General features: G+C 36.3%; 2 protein-coding genes across 3 annotated transcripts; both read right to left on the minus strand.

Moving 5' to 3' along the window:
* Positions 1 to 494: 494 nt before the first annotated feature.
* On the minus strand, positions 495 to 9,340 carry LOC111789314 (protein CELLULOSE SYNTHASE INTERACTIVE 3). Of its 2 annotated transcripts, none has more exons than XM_023670038.2 (8): positions 9,202 to 9,340; positions 8,730 to 9,026; positions 8,265 to 8,363; positions 4,973 to 8,030; positions 1,974 to 4,521; positions 1,435 to 1,889; positions 1,241 to 1,357; positions 495 to 1,054 (listed from the first exon to the last, which is right to left on the minus strand). In XM_023670038.2, exons 3-8 carry the CDS (start codon positions 8,324 to 8,326, stop codon positions 890 to 892), a joined length of 6,405 nt encoding a protein of 2,134 aa, XP_023525806.2. In that variant the 5' UTR covers positions 8,327 to 8,363; positions 8,730 to 9,026; positions 9,202 to 9,340; the 3' UTR covers positions 495 to 889. The 2 variants fall into 2 exon arrangements, with proteins under 2 accessions (XP_023525806.2, XP_086977629.1); XM_087121503.1 differs by having other exon boundaries at positions 1,974 to 4,514; positions 4,969 to 8,030.
* A 4,554-nt stretch (positions 9,341 to 13,894) lies between these two features.
* LOC111786117 (NAC domain-containing protein 2) lies at positions 13,895 to 15,380 on the minus strand. The gene is made up of 3 exons (XM_023666466.2): positions 15,159 to 15,380; positions 14,789 to 15,063; positions 13,895 to 14,603 (listed from the first exon to the last, which is right to left on the minus strand). The coding sequence occupies exons 1-3, from the start codon at positions 15,316 to 15,318 to the stop codon at positions 14,160 to 14,162; spliced, it is 879 nt and encodes a 292-aa protein (XP_023522234.2). The 5' UTR covers positions 15,319 to 15,380; the 3' UTR covers positions 13,895 to 14,159.
* Between the last annotated feature and the right edge of the window lie 3,604 nt (positions 15,381 to 18,984).

Genomic DNA, 18,984 nt, shown 5'->3' on the forward strand with positions numbered 1-18,984 from the left:
TGAATCAAGAACAAGACTCCCTTTCAACTTTCATTCAAACTCTCACTTATTATCTAAGAAAAGGAGCTCTTAGCATGACCTTTGACCGTTGAATGTTGTCAACCATTAGGCTTGGATTAATCCATCTTCAATGACAATTCTAACTAAAGACTAAAGAAAGAGCAATCCGTTGCGCTAGTGAGACTGATCGGGGAGTACTTGAAGCTCATTGAGACCTGTGCTTTGTCATTTTCATTCTGGGACTTTCTTCTATTTTAGGCTAAAGCCCCTTATATACTAACCGTAGCAAACCGGGAAGCGCTCTTCCAGTCAATTATTCAGATAGATAGCGGAGCATCAAGTAGACTATGCACAAATCTCAACATCAACATTTTATCGATATTTTTCATAAAATTCGACATCGACATTTCAAACCTTCACCTCAACCAAGTAGAACCCAAAAACTAAAAGAAATAAACAAGAAAATGCAGCAGCAGCAGCAATAGACTAGTAGGTAACAATTAAGATGTATGATTGATTGATTGACAAAGCTGCTGCACCTTCGTGCAAAGCTGAAACCATATTTTCACATGTAGTTTCTTTGTAATTGTAGCATTCTTCTTTCTATAGACTAAACCCTGTACAACAAAACTCAAGTACCCTCTTACTCTTCTTAGACTTCCCTTTCATCGTGGGAATCCCCCTCCCTCCTCCTCCACACATATTATTCTCAGGAGATTTTAGAAATTTTAATTTACACTTTTTTTTTCCCTTTTCTTTTTCTTTTTGCATGCTACAAAATTGAAACTTTCATATGACATGAATAATTACAAGCAAACTTACCTCTGAGTTCCATTACGCAGAGTTTGGATAGCTTCGGAGCTTTGTTTTCCAACTCTCCATTCATCATTCATTGTAATTCTTCATCTGATATTCTGTTTGACCAAATGATTTCGATTTCGAGTGTCCGAGAAGAGCCATCTTTGTCTCCATCGTGATTTAGACTGAATAATCCATTGTACAATCCCTCGGTTACAACTTTGTCGATTTGGATCGTTACTCTTCCTAGAGTAGACTGCAAAGGACCAACATTCTCATTTTAGAACAAAGGTAATGAAAGGGAGAAGCGGTATAGGCTGATCATAGCCGACACGAGATTCGGGGGTTGTCACTATAGCTGAACACGGGAAGCGGTATCCGTTTGAAAAAACATTTTGATGAAATAATTCTGATCTAATACTACTATGGCAGGGATAGTTACCTTGCCAAAAGTGCTTTTGCTTTTGCAGATGATGTGCAGCTTTTGCCCCTTTGGAGGCACATCAAATGCCCAAGTAAATCCTTCTTTCCATTCAGGAGATGTACTGTGGCTAACAACCTGACCATGCCCAGAAAATAACTTTAGCCGAATCCCCACGAACCAGAAGAGAGTGAGTCCAATCATAGCTTACGTACCTTCGTTTGTCGAGGAGGGCCGTTCCCGATAGACAGTCGACAGAAAGCATTTGTACTCCCCATTGTCTGTTTAAGGTTGTTCCCACGCTTAATAATAACAGTCAGACAACCTGGTAAGCAATGCAAAAGGCTATCTGCTCTGTCATGAAAACTAGGAGGGCAGGTTTTCATGAGCATTTGCAGTATAGGAATGGCCTCAGCTGCAATCATAGCTTGAGACTTTGCTATGTCGATTGGCATGGTCGACCAGGAATGCTTTAGCAAACATAAAGTATCCAACACAGTTTCCTGAGCTGCCTCGTTACCCGATGTCAGAGCTCCGATTAGATGAGGTATGGAAAGAGTAGCTGCTTCGGAAATATGGAGTTTCGGAAAGTTGGTGAATATCACATTCAAGGTTCTTAAGACCTCCTCACTGATTGTTGCTGTCGACCACAATTCCCTCTCTAGTGCAGCTGCATAACAAACATACAATGCAACTCATTTTCAATATTAGAAACCAAAGGGAAAATAAAGAGATTTCACAGTTCCAAGCATACCTGTCAAAGATCTGATGAGCTCATTTGATACATATTCCTGTAACGTGTGATTCGAAAACAAGAACTTTATCAGCAATGCAGACTGGATAGAAATTTCTGGACTTGGAGACAAAAGAAGCTCCTGAACGACCAATATTCCACCTGCTTCAGCAACTGCTCGCCTATTTGTTCTACTGTGCATGACAAAGTTTTGCAAAGCACAAATAGCTACCATTTTCATTTCTTCTGTTGCCTCATCTTCAAGCAAGCTTATCAATGCTCGACAGGCAGAAACCGAATCGCTGGCTCTTGCATGTCCTGCGTGCTGTGACAGATCTCCCAAGGCTAATGTTGCGAGAAGCTTGCCGGGCTGTGATCGGGTCTGTGGATCTAATAAATACTGTGATAAGGGTGCTATTGCATACTTCGAAACCTTCATCTCTCGCACCCGGACATTATTAAATAAAGTTTCGAGTAATCTTCCCGATGCTTCTTCACATTGATGAGATCTTAGAAGGTCCACCAATGCATCTATAGCACCAGCTTCCGCCATTTGTTCGGCACTTAATGTATTGTTAGCTTCATGATTAACTAAAGCACTGAGAGCCACCGTGATAGTGCTCTCCACGGTCGAATGCAACATCTTCACGAGAACAACTACAGGAACTTTAAAATAGTACTTAGCATTGAATCGCAAAACATTCGACAAAACCGTGGAGGCTGATTCCCAAAGAGCATGAGGAGGCTGAGGGTCCTCTTGTATAATAACCTTCGAAAGCTCGAAAATACCTCCAGCATCCGCAACAGACTTGGGCCAGCTAGTGGATATCTTTTCCAATGCCCTTATAGCTGTTTGCTGTAGATTCAATATTCCAATCCCAGCAAGCTGTACAAGTGGCACAACTGCATTTTTAGTTGTAATATCTTGCTGGAAATGCTCTTGTGCAAGAAGATGAGATAATAACTCTGTGCCAAGCTGCTGGACAGCACGGGATGGGGATTCAAGAAAGGAAATCAGAGGCTCGATAACTTGGCTCGGAGTAAGTTTTAGAGTCAGAAGACTTTGTGGCTTCTCCAAAATATTTACAAGAGCTTGTAAGGCACTGTGCTGCCCCCACAAATTAAAATCTGGACGAAGCAAAACCAAGAAAAGAGGTTCCACAATTTTTGCCGCATCTGAACTCCGAGCAATTGCGTTACTGTTTGTTAAAATGCGAAACAGTTCCGCCACTGAGGAGCATAATGAACTAGGTGCCTCTGGAAGTAAATCGAGGCAGTTATCGATGATCCCCACCTTAACCATATCCATTTTGAGTTGAGTTCGATCTTTTCCCAACTTTATCAGAGAGCATATGCTTGCTTCGATCAATCTATAATTCGTTCCAGAGACCAAACTAACAAGGAGGTCCACAATGTCATAGGGTAAAGTGAGCTCTACTTGTTGCTCATCATCCAACAATCTTTCAAGTGCACATACCCCGGACTCTACTGCTGCACCTGAATCTGACTGCATAAGCATTATGAGTGGCTGTATGCATTCAGAAACAACTGGATTTATTCTTACTTTAATATTACCAAACAGTATAAAACATAGTTCTGCAGCATTCGTCTTCAGCTCCAAGGATGACGACGAAGTTAAAATTTTGCATAAACTGTCAAGCGGGACTCCATCCATGTCATTCAATATATCGGCTTTTGAAGAATGTCCTGAAGTCAGTCTAATTAATGCAGCAAGAGCAGCACCTTGCTCACTTTCTGTTGTGGCATTGAGCATGTCAACTAGTGGATGGAAAGCCTGCTTGGCTAGCTCAGAATCTCTGATGTTCTCACAATCAAAAAGTTCAAAAAGGGCCCTTGCAGCGCTGAATCTTGCATTTCTTGACCCAAGACGTAGGACAGCTATAAGTTGATTCAAGGAACTGGCCGATGCCTCATAACGAATAAGTTCGGGATTGCTAAATAAAATTCTCAATAGATCAGATATTATGGCTTCTGTTGAGTCTTGAGGACTCAAAGACAGGTACTTTGTCAAAGCATCTACAGCTCCAGCTTCAGCCATCGTTAATTTATTTGCGTCACTTCCATCAGCAATACGAATCAATAGCTGAACAGCAACAGGAGGAGCACCAGGTCTTTCTGGTAATGGTCTCAAAAGATCCACAAGAAGAGGTATAGTTTTGCGTGCAGTTGACCCAGTTCTAACATCTTCAATTTCAAATAGATGCTCGAGAACAACTTGATCTGGTTTCCGTGTCAAAGAAAACTCATCCGCCAAAGCAACAAGGTTTGGCATATCCGACTCCACAAACCCAATTAGAGAAATTAACCCAACAATTGCACCAGAATTTGCAATGGCAAGATTTACTCCTTTGCTACCATTACAGACAAGACTTGCCATTGCCTGCGCAGCAAAGAATTTATCATTCACTTCCTCAGATCTTGCAAGAAAGGCTAGTGAAGGTATAATGCTCATGACATCAGGGGACGAGACAACATCTGCATCTTGGAACAAGATAGCGAGAAGCAGAGAACTGACCCATATACCCTCCATGTCCTCCAATTCTGCCTGCTACAATAATTCCCGTGTCAAAATTATAAGAATCCCATTTAAGACAAAAGTATAGCAGCTAGACACTTCATGCAATTATGTGCACCACTGCATACCCTAGCAATGATAATTTTGTTTAAAAGATGTTCATTTTGGGTTGTTATTCTTACTCGATCGAATGGAAAGAGAAAAAAAAAACTATTTACAAGGAAAGGCATCTCCTTGAGAATGACACTTTTGGTTTAAAAGAGCTAAGAAGCTTAGATTTGATGTAAATGCCGGCAGGATACATTCCATTAGTATCAAATCAATTCTTCCAGGAAAGAGGAAAAAGGAACACTAAAATATTTTCATTACATAAGAGCATACTTTCACAGATTTGGATAGCAACGGCAGCAATAATAAGAACTTCAGTTTGAATGAATAATAACTTTTAAGGTGACTGGACAATTTAAGTTAACAAATGACTTGCCTGTGAATTAGAAGTATAGCTAGCAAGCTTGTCAGACACGGCCTCAGTTCCTCCAGCTTCCAGAACAGCTACCTTGTTCTCCACACTAAAAGAAGCAATTATTGACAACAACCAGAGGGCAATAGTACCTCCCATAACTGTGCCTGGGTCAGGGGCATCAAACCTATCTCCTAGGAAAGTAGTTCGTTTCGTAAAACTTCTAGGGGTTCTAACTTCAAAGTCTAAAGAGGAACAAGTAGAATTTTGCTTGATCAAACCCACTAAAGCATATATAAGCGGTTTAAGACATCCAAACGAGTCAAGAGCTTCCACTGACTGCTGTTTGTGCTCCTTCATTGCACAAATGAGTAACGCAGCCCCTCCTGATTTTACTTCTGGACTTGAAGAGGTTATTATTTTACTGGCAAGAGAATCAAGTGATTTTGATCTTGCAACTAACAAATCGCCTAAAATAACAGGTTGGTCTCCACATAGTCTTGATAAAATTTCTATCACCTTGTCCTGCAGTGGAGATGGTCCCTCAGCAAGACAGTATACAAGTGGTTCCAAGCTTGAAGGAACCTCAGCAAGGGCAGACCATGGTGTATAAGCCAAGCTAGCTCCAAGCTTGGTCCTAACTAAGAGTGAAATTACTTCTAAAGCATCCGCAACATTATTCCCATCCATATCCATAGACCTTAAGAAGTCAACTAGAGCAAGGACAATGAAACGACACTGAGTTTCGTTTGCCACCACATCACCAAGTGGAAAATGAATCAACAATTGATGAAGGGCTTGAGCTGCACTCTTCTTACCAATTGGAGTTCCTTCTCCCAGAACTCTCGTTAGAGCTGAGATTACATCTTCTGCCAGAGCTTCAGCAGCTATTTGAGGATCAGACAGAAGATTGGCCAGGGCAGCAACTGCAGTTTCAGCAGCATCAACAGAAGATGTTTTAGCCAACTTAATCAGAAGCTTGACGTCCCCTTCTGCAATATGGCACACCTTATTCATTGCTTTTGTCTTGCTGGGCCGGGAGAGGGCAGCCAGTGCCCGAGCTGATTGAGTGGCAACGTGAGTATTGCTGGCCAAGAGCTTCATGCAAGGATGTACAATCTCATCAGTTGCAAGACTATCGGAAATATCTTGCCTTGTGCTAAATAAGTCTGCTAGAACAGAAGCAGCATGGGCTTGAGTTTCTTCATCTGATGAGTTAAGAACTTGAACAAGTGTTCTCAGTCCTTTACTAGCTGCAGAATCTCTATGTACAAAATCCTCATATGATGCCATAGTAAGCACGTGACCTAAAACTTGAATTATATTAGCCTTTTCTTTTGGAGAATCTCCTAAGAGCATAGCTAATAGCTGATTTATAGTAGCAGAATCAGCAGTTTGGACAAGTTTTGTAAGTGCCATAGCTGAGGCTTCCTGGCCTCTTGATCCACCACTTTTTAAGAGCCACAAAAACGCTGGGATGGCACCTGCACTTTCAACACAGGCTCGAATATCTTCACTATGGCAGCACAAATTCCATAGAATATGTGCTGCATCCTCCCTTGCCTTGTGGGAGCCTGTCTCTAATAACTGAACCAATGGAGGAATTCCACCAGCAGCAGTGATAGCCCACTTGCTGTCATCTACCTGGTCAGTCAAGATTTCCAGCAACTGAACAGCATATTCTTGATGTTGCTCACTTGATAACCCCAGTAATGATATAAGTAACTGAACTCCTTCTCTCTTGCCAATGGCTTCCCAGATGCCAACCCCACTGCAGCATAAGCTAGTCAGAGATGGTATTAGGTACTCTTGCACATCAGGAGCAGCAGTGGTTACAAGTCCAATAAGCACCTTTTTTGTTTCTGCGTGATTTAGACATTTTGAGAAATATATATTACCATATAGACAAGCCATAGCTTCAAGGACACGCTCCTGAACTAACTTATTATCGTGAGGCTTTAGTAGCATCACAAGAATATCTTCTATCTTGGTAGCATTAAAGGGTTCCTCATCACAGGACTTCTCAAAAACCATTAGAGTGTATGCAAGTGCGCCAACTATATCAGCAACTGGTGCATAAAGGCGAGGGGACTGTGAAAGTTCTCCAAGATAGAGTACTAATGCAGACATCCCACCACAAAGATTGGCCAATGCTCGTGTTGCATGCTCCTGCAGAGACTGGCCATGCTTACCCTGCATACACTCTTTAGAAGGGGCAACTATTGCCCTGATAAGTACTGGAATACCTTCCTCGTCCACAATTGCTTTTTTGGCCCCAGTTGACTTCGATGAGAGAGCCTCCAGAGCATCAGCAGCACTTGCACGGACATAAATATCATTTTTCTTACTTATAAGCCCAAGCAAAGCCTTCACAGCTCCAGATTCTATAACCTTAGCTACGCTATCACTGAAGGCCAACATCAGGCGTGCTAGAAGAGAAGCTGCATTTGACTGAACTGCAGCACTGTCAGAAGAAAGAAGATCGACAATGATATCCACTCCTCCAGCCTCAAGTGTTGCTTTCCAATAACCATCCTTGTCTCTGCAAAGATTTCTCAAAGATCCAGTAATGAATCCCTCTACAACTTTGTCTTGCCTATTGTTTGGATTTAGTTGGTCCCATAAGGTGGGTACAACACCTTCTGTAACAAATATCTTCATACCAACGCGGTCATTCAAAAGCCCATTTGAAGAAACTTCATAGATTGCCTCAGCTGCTGCCTTACTAGCCTCAATCGATTCAGATTTCAAGAGTGAGAGCAATGGTGGGATGCACCCACCAAGAAGTACTTTCAAGCGCAGTTCATCATCTTTGCATAGAACACTTAAAATTCTAGCAACATTAACTTTTGCAACAGAAGACCCACTTCTGAGGACATTGATGAACAAAGGCATGGCTTGAGAATGAGAACCAATGAGTGTTCTAGCATCCTTTTGTGTTCTAGCAATTCCCAGAAGACGTGCTGTAACAAGGTCTTTCTCGTGTGAGGAAGACATGCTTGCATGAAGTTGCTCAATAAGCTGAGCAACTGTTGCCATTGTAGTTTCTGGATCATCCATCGTTCCTGCTCCATTATTTTCCCTGCCAATTGGAATTTATCCATCCTCAGTATCTTAAACGATAACTTTCATTTTAACAAGAACAAGATATATTTTACCTAGAGTCCATAATTAATTGGCACTTACCTACAGTTGAGGAAATTACTTTTCACAGTTCGAGAGGATTATAAACATTGCATTAACATATTACCATGCTTTCCATTAAGAAGAGCAACTACAAACACACACACATAAAGGTTAAAGAAACCGAACTTACCGAGGGCTAGAAGTAGAAGGTGATAGGGACTCAATTTGTTCTATGGCAGGGGACTTCGACATTTCATGAATTCACTGCCTCAGCTTTCACCCTTCTCCCCTGCAAGTTGAAGCATAAATCCTCAAAACTCCAAAAATCAATTTCTTTTTACAGAACCAGTTACAAAAGCAGTCATAAACTCGTAAACGAGTTTAAATTACAAATACCCACCAGAAATAACTCAAACATTCATACAAATATCATAAGGCATGCATGCACACATGATTAAAGATCAAATTGAAATCCAGAAATGTTGAAAGCTACAAAAATACTCTTCGATAGCCATGCTTAACAATCTTGAGCATCGATAAGTTCAGATCCGTAACTAAACGATATAGACATTACAAACAGAACTTCAGCTCAATAGCAATAAAAAAAAAATTAACAGAACAGAGTTCCAAGAAAATCAAGTTAACTAACACGAACCAAGTAATCGAATAAGCAGATGCCCAAAAACTTCCCCCTTCCACCACGCGTCGGAGGCCGCTTCTCCCGAGCCAGAAGCATCAAATCTCAATTACCGCACTACCGAATTCAATTCCATTTTCAAATAGCCAAAGAAGCAATTCCCTTGCCAAACAAAAAATTGAAGCAACCGCACTGAAGTTCGATCTCTCCCTTACAAACCAAACACCAGAAAGAATCCAGTTGAAAAACAGCAGCCGCAACAAGCAGATCAAAGCAGAATCAGCAAAAGATCTCGCAATCTCAGTAGTTCAATTCCTTAAAACAACCAAAGAAAGAAGAAATTGAGATAACAACTAGAGATTTTTAATTTCAATTAAAAAATTGAATAAAATAAAGTACGGAGATCGGATCAGAAGTAGCGTCACAGAATCTAGGGCAAGAAAATCGCCATTTTCAAAGTGGAAAAGGAAAGGGGGAATTGAAAATGTACCTGAATTTGGGGATGATGAACTGGGAATCCGCTTATTTGTGAAGAAGCTGAATCAGAAAAACCGCAGTCAGAGAGAATGAAGGCAGTCTCTTAAGTCTTAGTCTTTTCGCTTCCACTCCTCCATGTGTGCAGTTTTTTTTTTTTTTTTTTTTTTTTTGTATTTTGTAATATAATTTTTTAATTAGTGAAAATAATAATAATAATAATTAATAAATAAATAAATAAAATTGTCATAAAAGCGCGGGTGATTGGGAATCAGTTGGAAGAGGAAAAGCGAATGACAATAAGCCATTGCGCACGCAATTTATTTATTTATTTTTTTTTTCAATTTTATTTTTATCCTAAAATTTTGTATTTTAAATTAAATAAAAATAACCTTAATTTTTTTATATAAAAAAAAATTCAATAATTGTTTTCAACTTTAAAAAAAAAATCAAAAAATATCTCGAGAAATCAGCTAATTTTTATTAGTGTTTCAAAAATACCCTCCAACCATAAAAAAAAATCATTAATATCTTTTATAATTTTGTCACGATAAAAAACAAAAACATAAAATATAAACCAGAAATAGAAATTGTCTGAACTTTTAAAAATATATTAATTTACATTTTTTTTATACATAAAATTTTAAAACGTCACTTGTTAATTAAACTTTTAAATTATTACGCACTGATTCTAAAATTATTCATGCATAGAATATTTTATTTAAAAATTGTCAATTGTTTACGAGTTTAATTGATATAATTATAAAATGGACGGACAAATATTAATTAAGAATTTTTTTAGATATAAATTAATTTTTTAATATATATTTTAAGTAATTAAAGAGGAAGAAAATATTAAATTTTTTAATAAAATAAATAAATAATAATAATGAAAATATAGAATATTATAAGAGGGTGCTTGCATTATTAGCCTTGCGTGTCTACCATACAATAATATAATATTAATTGCCCATTTGACCAATAAATTATATCAATTATTTATATTTGACCAATAAAAAAAACCTTTGCTTCCCATTTAATTTATTATTATTTGATCCTAAATATTTCTTATAAAAATATCTATTATTTAAATAAAATATCAAAAGTCACGTCCAAATGAAAATACGTCAATTTTAGAGTTTTTCGTAATTCTTTTATATTCTTATTACTTATCACTGTCGGTAAAGAAATGATGAAAAATTTGTCAATAGACTCGAAACAGTAAAAAAAACATTGAAGGTTAATTATTTTAGACGATCAGTATTGGAATTTTTTTCGGTTCTAATTTTATTATTTAAAAAGTTTTATTTTAATTTTAAATGCATACAAAAATATTATAATTTATACTCGTCCTCGGACAAATGCTTGATTTGGTTCTCGTCAATACTCTACTATAAATTTGTTAATAACATTTTAAATTAAGAGTATAAATAATTTGTATAAGTTTAATTTTAAAAAATTGTAAGAAAAAACTAAATAATATTTTAATTAAAAATACTTTTGTCAAATCAACATCGCATCGATATTTTGACTTTTACAAAATATTTATTAAATACATTCGTCGGTAAACATTTTAAATTAAATAAAAAAAAATAAAGAGAATTTTAAAATATTTTTATAAGATAATAAATTAAAATAAAACCCTATCCACTAAAAATAAACCTTTTAATATTTAAATGAATAAAAAATAAAAATAAAAATGGTGATAAAAAAACAAAATTTGTGGCAATAAAATAAATAACTAAGAGATGAAAAAATAGAGAAATCATCGATAAGAACCGCCCATGTGGCTTAGATTCAGTGGGCCCTAAAGAGATACGAGATATATATATATATATATATATATTTTATCTTTAGAGTCGCTCTCATTTAAATATTTTTTATTTTCTTGAATATTACAAAATATTGTCAGATAAATAATATAAAGATTATTCGGTAATTAATTAGGTTTAAATAAATTTACTACCTCTGTAATTAATTATTTAACAATTTCATTAAAGTTTGATTACATCTCTAATTAGAGTTAGACAACATAATTAATATATAATAATTGAAAAAAAAAGTGTAATATGAATATTAAATATCTCAAATTTAAATATATTGGATAATAAATATTGATATTAAAATTTTGTGTAAAATTAAGGATTTAAAAAAGAATTAATTAAAAAAAAAACATGACAGATCAGCAAGGGATGTTTTTTTTTTTTTTTTTTTGATAATTGAACTGAGTGTGTATTGGATCTTTGAGAATCTTGCACACGTGTCAATGTTGGACAACCATCCATCTGCATAAATTTATTCCCTATTAAATTACTTTTGACCCCATGGAATTGACCATACAAAAGAATTAATAATGATGAAAAAGAATACCCTTTTGGGAAAAATTAATTACTTTTCTATTTACCGTTCTCCTCTCGGGAGGTGGTGCTTTACTTGGAATAATGTATGAATCGATCGATGATACACTTGTTATTGTGACGATATTCCCGTGGAGGGTAAACAGATTAATACAAATATGTTATCTCGAGTCTAGATGTTCACGTGGTAAGGTTGGAACGGGTAAGCCTTTTCCATCTTCTTCTCTTCTCGTTTTTCATTATTTTTGTGAGGATCGAGTTCTCTAGACAAAAAAAATTTCTTTTTTAGTGCGTGCGAGGACGGGCAGTAGGGATACAATCCTCATCTCCCGCCCCATTTATCTAACGGGAAGAAATCTTTCATCAGTCTCTCTCCATTTTACGTTTAAACGAGGATTCCTCACCCAATAAGGAAGCTTCACATGAAGCCTCGACCCTGTGGGGTAAATGGACATTTCTAATCTCGAGCTATGAGGGTTATATATTTTCATGAATTATTTGAATTAAAATTCAACTTTATATTATCTAAATCTCGAATAATTTATTGATTGTCACCTTCCGAACGTGTAGACTTTGAAACTAACATTAATTTTGTTATTTATCGAAATTTTCACAAGACTAAAAAACTCGAACCTGCCTTCTAAACGGACCGGTATTTGAACACACGAGTTAAGTCAATACCGATCATAAAAGCTCAAGATTAAAACTCGAGCGACCTAAAAAATACTTTGACAAAAGAGATCGAACGGTAAGAAACAAAAGGGAATGAAGCAAAATGGAGAAAAATAATGAGAAGAAGCCAAAGAAGGAAAGGGAAGAGGGGCCATTCATTATCAGAAAGGGATGTCCTGTCGAGTGTCCCCCCAATCGAATTGAACGGAGTGAGGTCAAGAAAGTGAGCCAAAACGGCATCGTTTCATTCTCGATTGCGACATTTCCTCTTTAACCTACCCATCGGAATTTTCCTAAACCGTGCATTTCTCAATCACGAGTAGGTATATCAGACATGACGACATTTATTACACGAGCAATTATATATAATTTTGTAATAGTTCAAGTCCACCGCTAGTAGATATTGTTTTCTTTGACCTGTTACGTATCGTTTTAAAACGAGTCTACTAGGAAGAGATTTTCACACCCGTATTAGGAACGCTTTGTTCCCCCTCTAACCAATGTGGAATTTCATAAACTACCCCTATGGGGGCCTAGTGTCCTCGCTGGCACACTATTAGGTGTTGGGTTTGATACCATTTGTAACAGCACAAGCACACCACTAATATATATTTTCTGCATTTTGATACCATTTGTAACAGCACAAGCCCACCACTAATAGATATTTTCTGCATTTTGATACCATTTGTAATAGCACAAGCCCACCACTAGTAGATATTTTCTGCACTTTGATATCATTTATAACAGCACAAAGCCACCACTAGTAAATATTTTATGCATTTTGATACCATTTGTAATAGCACAAGGCCACCACTAGTAGATGTTTTCTACATTTTGATACCATTTGTAACAGCATAAACCCACCACCAGTAGATATTTTCTGCATTTTGATACCATTTGTAACTGCACAAGCCCACCACTAGTAGATACTTTCAGTTTTTTGCATTTTGATATCATTTGTAACCGCACAAGCCCACCACTAGTAGATATTTTATGCATTTGTCTGTTACGTATCGCCGTCATTCTCATGGTTTTAAAACAGGTCTATTATGGATAGGTTTTCACACCCTTATAAAGAATGCTTCGCTCCCCTCTCTAACCAACGATTAGGGATAGGTTTTCACAACCTTATAAACAATGCTTTGCTCCCTTCTCTAACCAACGTAGGATCTCACAAACTTGGTCTCAATTTAGGTTATATGTGCGAGCAATGCATTATAACCGTATCGGTTTCAATTTGGGTTATGTAAGAGCAATGCATCATAACCGCATTGGTCACCATTCAACCGACCACGACTAACCGTTGCCAATGTTCATAGAAAACATGCTCGTGGTAATATGCTAAAAATATTCTCGAGCTACAAGTGTACCAAGAATCTCATATAGTTGATCATATTTGAATTTCTCGTGTGCACTCATAAACGTATTGGGCCGTTTGGGCCTATTCACAAATGCTTGAAATGGGCCGTTAGCGAACTCAAAAAGCCCATTATCGGTAATATTAAATAAATATTAGGTTTCCAAATTTGAAATAAGAAATTAATATTTTGTATCCAAGGCCTTAAAATATTTAATAAAATCACAAATTTAGTAATATAAAAGAATTAATTATGATATTTACTTTTATTATTTCGTACTACTTTTATATCTGAACTTTTAATTAAATTTAAATTCCAAAAATATTCAAAACAATATTAAAAACGTTTTCCCATTATTCGCACGTTTGACAAAATATAGACACCCACATAACACGTGCTAAAATTGCTCATCACTACAAATACATGTCGGTTCCGATTTCCGCCACAGCCGCCGCCGCCATCGCGGTTTTCGAACTCATCGTCACGGCGGCTGTCGACGGGGCAGTCCTCGACCGGCACAGTGATCGACGAGTGTGCCGTCGAATTTCCGAAACTGACGTTTAGATCAACTAGACGACACGTCGAATTCAAAATGGCTTCTGAAGGTACATGAACATATCCTGCAATGGCGACATCTGATTTAATGTCGGAAACTGCAAACAAAACGCGTCCTCCAGTGAAGCGTCCAGGTAATTGAACGTGAATCCAGAGTACTCTTCCTTCAATCTCGGCTGGCTCTGAACCTCGCTCGTGAACTCCGACGACATCACGTGCTCGGAGCTGCTCGAATCCGTGTAAAGACGAGGAATCGAATCCGATAATTCGAAGTTTATGTAATCGGTCATCACGTCGGACGACGGCGACTGAACTCGGCCGGAAACGTTGAGAACATCCGGCTTCTCTTCCTGATCATCGCTTTCCATGAATCCGATTGTGTTCAATTCCGGCGAGTTTATTGAACCGTGGTGCGGAGGTTGCTTTTCGATTACTCCTTTTTTGTTGTATATGCGGCAGAGTACCCAATCGTCTAACTGCAAAATTAGGGCTAATCTTAAAAAACAGAGTCCCAAAAATCAATCGTCTAACTGCAAAATTAGGGCTAATCTTAAAAAACAGAGTCCCAAAAATCAATCGTCTAACTGCAAAATTAGGGCAAATCTTATAAAACAGAGACCCGAAAATCAAGAAAAATATGAACTATTCCGTGAGAATATACCCTAAGACTGTTCTTCTTGCGAGCCGAGGGGTCCGAATTAGCGAGCCGGTACTCGTGCATGATCCAATTCGTTTTCTCGCCCTTAGGAGCTTTCCCGGCGTAAAACACCAGCGCCTTCTTAATCCCGACGGCCTTCGGCTGTCCGATCGGTTTATCAGCGCCGGTCGCCTTCCAGTAACCACTACCAGCAGCCCTGTTCGGCCTCGAACCGTTCGGATACTTCCGATCCCTCGGCGTAAAGAAGTACCACTCCTTCTCTCCATAAAAAGCCAGACCTATAAAGAAACACAAAATTAATCATCGGCGGCCGTCAAACTCCGATCGGAATCAATACGATTAATCTCCATCGGAGTTCATAAAAGAAAATTACCAGGTAGTTCCCAAGGGTTGTATTTATACAGATCGATTTCAGCAATAATCGGCGCCGAAATCGGATGCGATGCACATTTACGGCACAAGTAATGCATCACGAGTTCGTCGTCCGTCGGATGAAACCTAAATCCCGCCGGCAACTGTAAATCGGCGGCCATAATTTTCTCTCTCTCTCTCTCTCTCTAAAAGCTCTGGCGTCTGCGGCGATTGAAACTTAAATCGCATGAGAAAGAGGCGGGCTTTATAGACGAAGAAAAAGGGACACGTGGTTTCATCATAACGAAGCTTTTGAAAGACACGTGGACGGTCATATTTTCCGTGGTCCCATCTGTGGCAATGCTGGCGATAGAAGTTATTTGGTCATTACTTACGAAATGCTTTTGGTCTGTAGCGCTTGTTGAGTCAGCCGGGTCGGGTCTTTTTTAGGACCGCTTTTTTTAATTCGGTACGATTATGAGAAAGATCACGGGCAAAGTCGGCCGATTGTTTTAACGGTGGATTCGTATGACACGTCATCCATAATTTCCACGTGTTCTATTTCTATTGGATAAGATTTATGATACATATATTTCCACGCTGCTACCTTATTGGATATTTTTTAGAAAAAATGTTGATAATGTTATTAGTGTGACACTGGAACGAAGCCACGTCGAATATAAATAATTTTTCACGTCTATTTAAAAAAAAAAAGTAGATTATGAAATTAAAATTTTAAAATAAAATTAGCGACCCGACATTCAGTCGATATATCGTCAATAAAATTGTGTTCAATTTCATAGATTAATGGAAGACGAGTTAATATTAATATTATTAATATAGCGGAATATCAAATAAGGCGAAAGCAACATTATCCTAAAAAAAGAATAGAATCTATAACCTAATTCCAATAATTCCTCTCTTTTTTCATATTTATTTTCCAGAGTCAACTCGGTCAATTCCAATTTCTCATTTTACCCAAAGGAGTATTCTACATTTATTAAATATAAAATATTACAATTATAGATATTTTTCGGGTTATCTAATTATCTTGAATTATTTCTAACACGAACGAGGGCATGAGTTGTATTGGGTTGAGAAAATCTTCGAGTCCAATAAAAAAAAAACGAGGGTTGGCTAAGTTGGTGACCTGAACAGCCGAAGTATAGTTCACAACCGAACCCAACCCAACTCTCTATTTTTCGGGTTAGATTGGGTTGGGTTAGGTTGTGAGTTGGGTTGGGTTCGGTTGTGAACTCTACTTCTTCTGATCACCAACCCAATCAACCCAATTTCTATTGTTCAAGTTACCAACCTAACCAACCCTCGTACTCATTAACAATACATGTTATATTAATAATTAAAATTTCATAAAACTTAGATATCAAGTATTCCCAAGTTACAATAGATCTCTAACATTAGTTACAAACGTCAAATATTCTTAATTTTCACAGTAGTCCTAAAAGTAGAGTAGAACAGGGATGAATTATAACCCTATTTTCGAGTTAGTAAAGTTGACCTAATAAAAAAAAGTCAACTCGCACACCGACCCGAACTTTTATGGTTTGGATCGGGTAGTCCATGTTCATCAGTTACAAACGTCAAATATTCTTAATTTTCACAGTAATCTTAAAAGCAGAGTAGAACATGAAGGAATTATAACCCTATTTTCGAGTTAGTAAAGTTGGCCCAGCAAAAAAAAGTCAACTTGCAAACCGACTCGAACTTTTATGGTTTGGATCAGGTAGTCCACGTTCATCAGTTACAAACGTCAAATATTCTTAATATTCACAGTAATCTTAAAAGTAGAGTAGAACATAAATGAATTATAACCCTATTTTCGAGTCAGTAAAGTTGACCCAAAAAAAAAAAAAAAATCAACTCACAAACCGACCCGAATTATTATGGTTTGGATCAGATAGTCCATATTCATCAGTTACAAACGTCAAATATTCTTAATTTTCACAGTAATCTTAAAAGCATAGCAAAACACGGATGAATTAAAACCCTATTTTCGAGTTAGTAAAGTTGACCCAACAAAAAAAAAAGTCAACTCACAAACCGACCCGAACTTTTATAGTTTGGATCAGGTAGTCCATGTTAATCAGATTCTCACGTCATGTGAACACCTCTAATAGTAAAACTATTTCACGATTCAAAATTCTAAAACGACGTCCAATATAATTACTCTAAACCCAACATCCTCGATATCAGTCTCATTTGAACGTGATATCCATTCATCTACATGTGAGTGACACGACAATTATTTTTAAAAATATTATTATATATAAATTTCAATACATAAACCTAATTTAAATAATTATAATATATAATAAAAGATTTGTTGATGCCCTTACCGTACACATTATTAAATTAAAAAAAAAAAAACATAACGTAATCAATAATTAATATAAAATTTCAGGTTCTCAGATGGGCCGTTGAATAAAAAAAATCTTATTTTTTTCAAGCACTACCAAGACTCGAAACCGTCACGATTAAATAATTAAAAAAGAAATAAATATTTTAATATCAACTAGATAAAGAAATTAATAAACAAATAATGAGGCGAAAAAACTCGAAACCGCTAGGTATTAAAATAAAATAAAAAAGACGTGGCGAAAATGAAATATAATTATTTTAATAATCAAGTGGGCAATAAAATAAAAAAAAAATATTTAGGTAATAAAAAATAATTACTTTTTAATGCGATTCAAAAACTCGAAACCGCCATTTAATAATATTTTAATATATATAAATATATTAAAAGAGTCAAGTAGGGTAAAAAATAATAAATAATTGTGGAGGTTCATTGAACCAGGATTGAATTTTATAATTTATAATAAAATAATCAGAATTTATTTATTTATTTATTTGTAAAGACAATTACTTGGACATTTCCTCTCTAGGCTCATTTCTTAATAAGGAAGTAACGATTTTCTAAGGGTTTTATTATTATTATTATTATTATTTGGAGAAAATTGTTAATTTTTAAATTTTATGTTTTTTTTTAGTTGAATTTAAAGTCAATTTAATACGAGTTGAATTTAACACTGCAAAAAAAAAAAAAAAAAAAAAAAAAAAAAAAAAAAAAATATTGGCTTATCAAATTATTATGTAGCCATGAAAAAGATTCAACAAAAGATAGAAACAAATCTACTGTTTGTTTTACATTAAGGAATGTTGGAGTAACTCTCAGTATAGCAGTAAAGGTAGGACGTGTAAGTGGATCAACTGATTAAGTTTCCATTGAAATAGGATCCATACAAGGAAGAGCATTAGTCATTAGTTGGTTATTAGGGGCATCCAGAAACGTCCGAGTCGAAATATGACTTTCAAATTAAGTTTCGAATTAGTGGAGGCTGAGCGATGTCATACCTAAAAATAAAAAGGAAGAGACTCGTGTAGAATCAAAAAGTGCAATAAATAAATAAATAATATATATATAACTTTGGTCCTAATTTAATATGTACGGAAGAGGTATAATGTTAATTTGGTCTTAAAATTTGAGGTTAAAGTTTCAATTTAGTTTTTATAATTTTAATTAAAAAGTGCATTAAAAATGATAAATTATAACTTTAGTCGGTGTAATTTGAGGCAACTTGGTTCCAATAATTTAAAAATATTCTATTTAACCTGTCGGAAATGGGTATAGTTTTAATTTAATCTATGAGTTATTAATAATTTCAATTTGGTCTCTATAATTTAATTTAATTTCAATTTGGTCTTTATATTTGATTAAATCTCACCCATCATAATTTATAACCTAAATTGAAACTATAAATTTAAAAAAAAAATTAATTTGTAATTTAACGTAAATTTAGTTAATCATTTTAGGAAAATGGTTAATA

This window comes from Cucurbita pepo, chromosome 2 (assembly GCF_057944985.1).
Source record: "Cucurbita pepo subsp. pepo isolate OVF chromosome 2, ASM5794498v1, whole genome shotgun sequence".
Taxonomy (NCBI): Eukaryota; Viridiplantae; Streptophyta; class Magnoliopsida; order Cucurbitales; family Cucurbitaceae; genus Cucurbita; species Cucurbita pepo.

Bases quoted from the DNA above. Each gene is read 5' to 3' on its own strand.
- LOC111789314 (XM_023670038.2), bottom strand. From the start codon at position 8,326: ATGTCGAAGTCCCCTGCCATAGAACAAATTGAGTCCCTATCACCTTCT. The intron at 8,031-8,264 runs GTAAGTTCGGTT...TCCAATTGGCAG, and splicing joins CCTTCTACTTCTAGCCCTCG to GGAAAATAATGGAGCAGGAA. The intron at 1,055-1,240 runs GTAACTATCCCT...GGTCCTTTGCAG, and splicing joins GCAAAAGCACTTTTGGCAAG to TCTACTCTAGGAAGAGTAAC.
- LOC111786117 (XM_023666466.2), bottom strand. From the start codon at position 15,318: ATGGCCGCCGATTTACAGTTGCCGGCGGGATTTAGGTTTCATCCGACG. The intron at 15,064-15,158 runs GTAATTTTCTTT...GTTTCTTTATAG, and splicing joins CAACCCTTGGGAACTACCTG to GTCTGGCTTTTTATGGAGAG. The intron at 14,604-14,788 runs GTATATTCTCAC...CTAATTTTGCAG, and splicing joins GCAAGAAGAACAGTCTTAGG to TTAGACGATTGGGTACTCTG.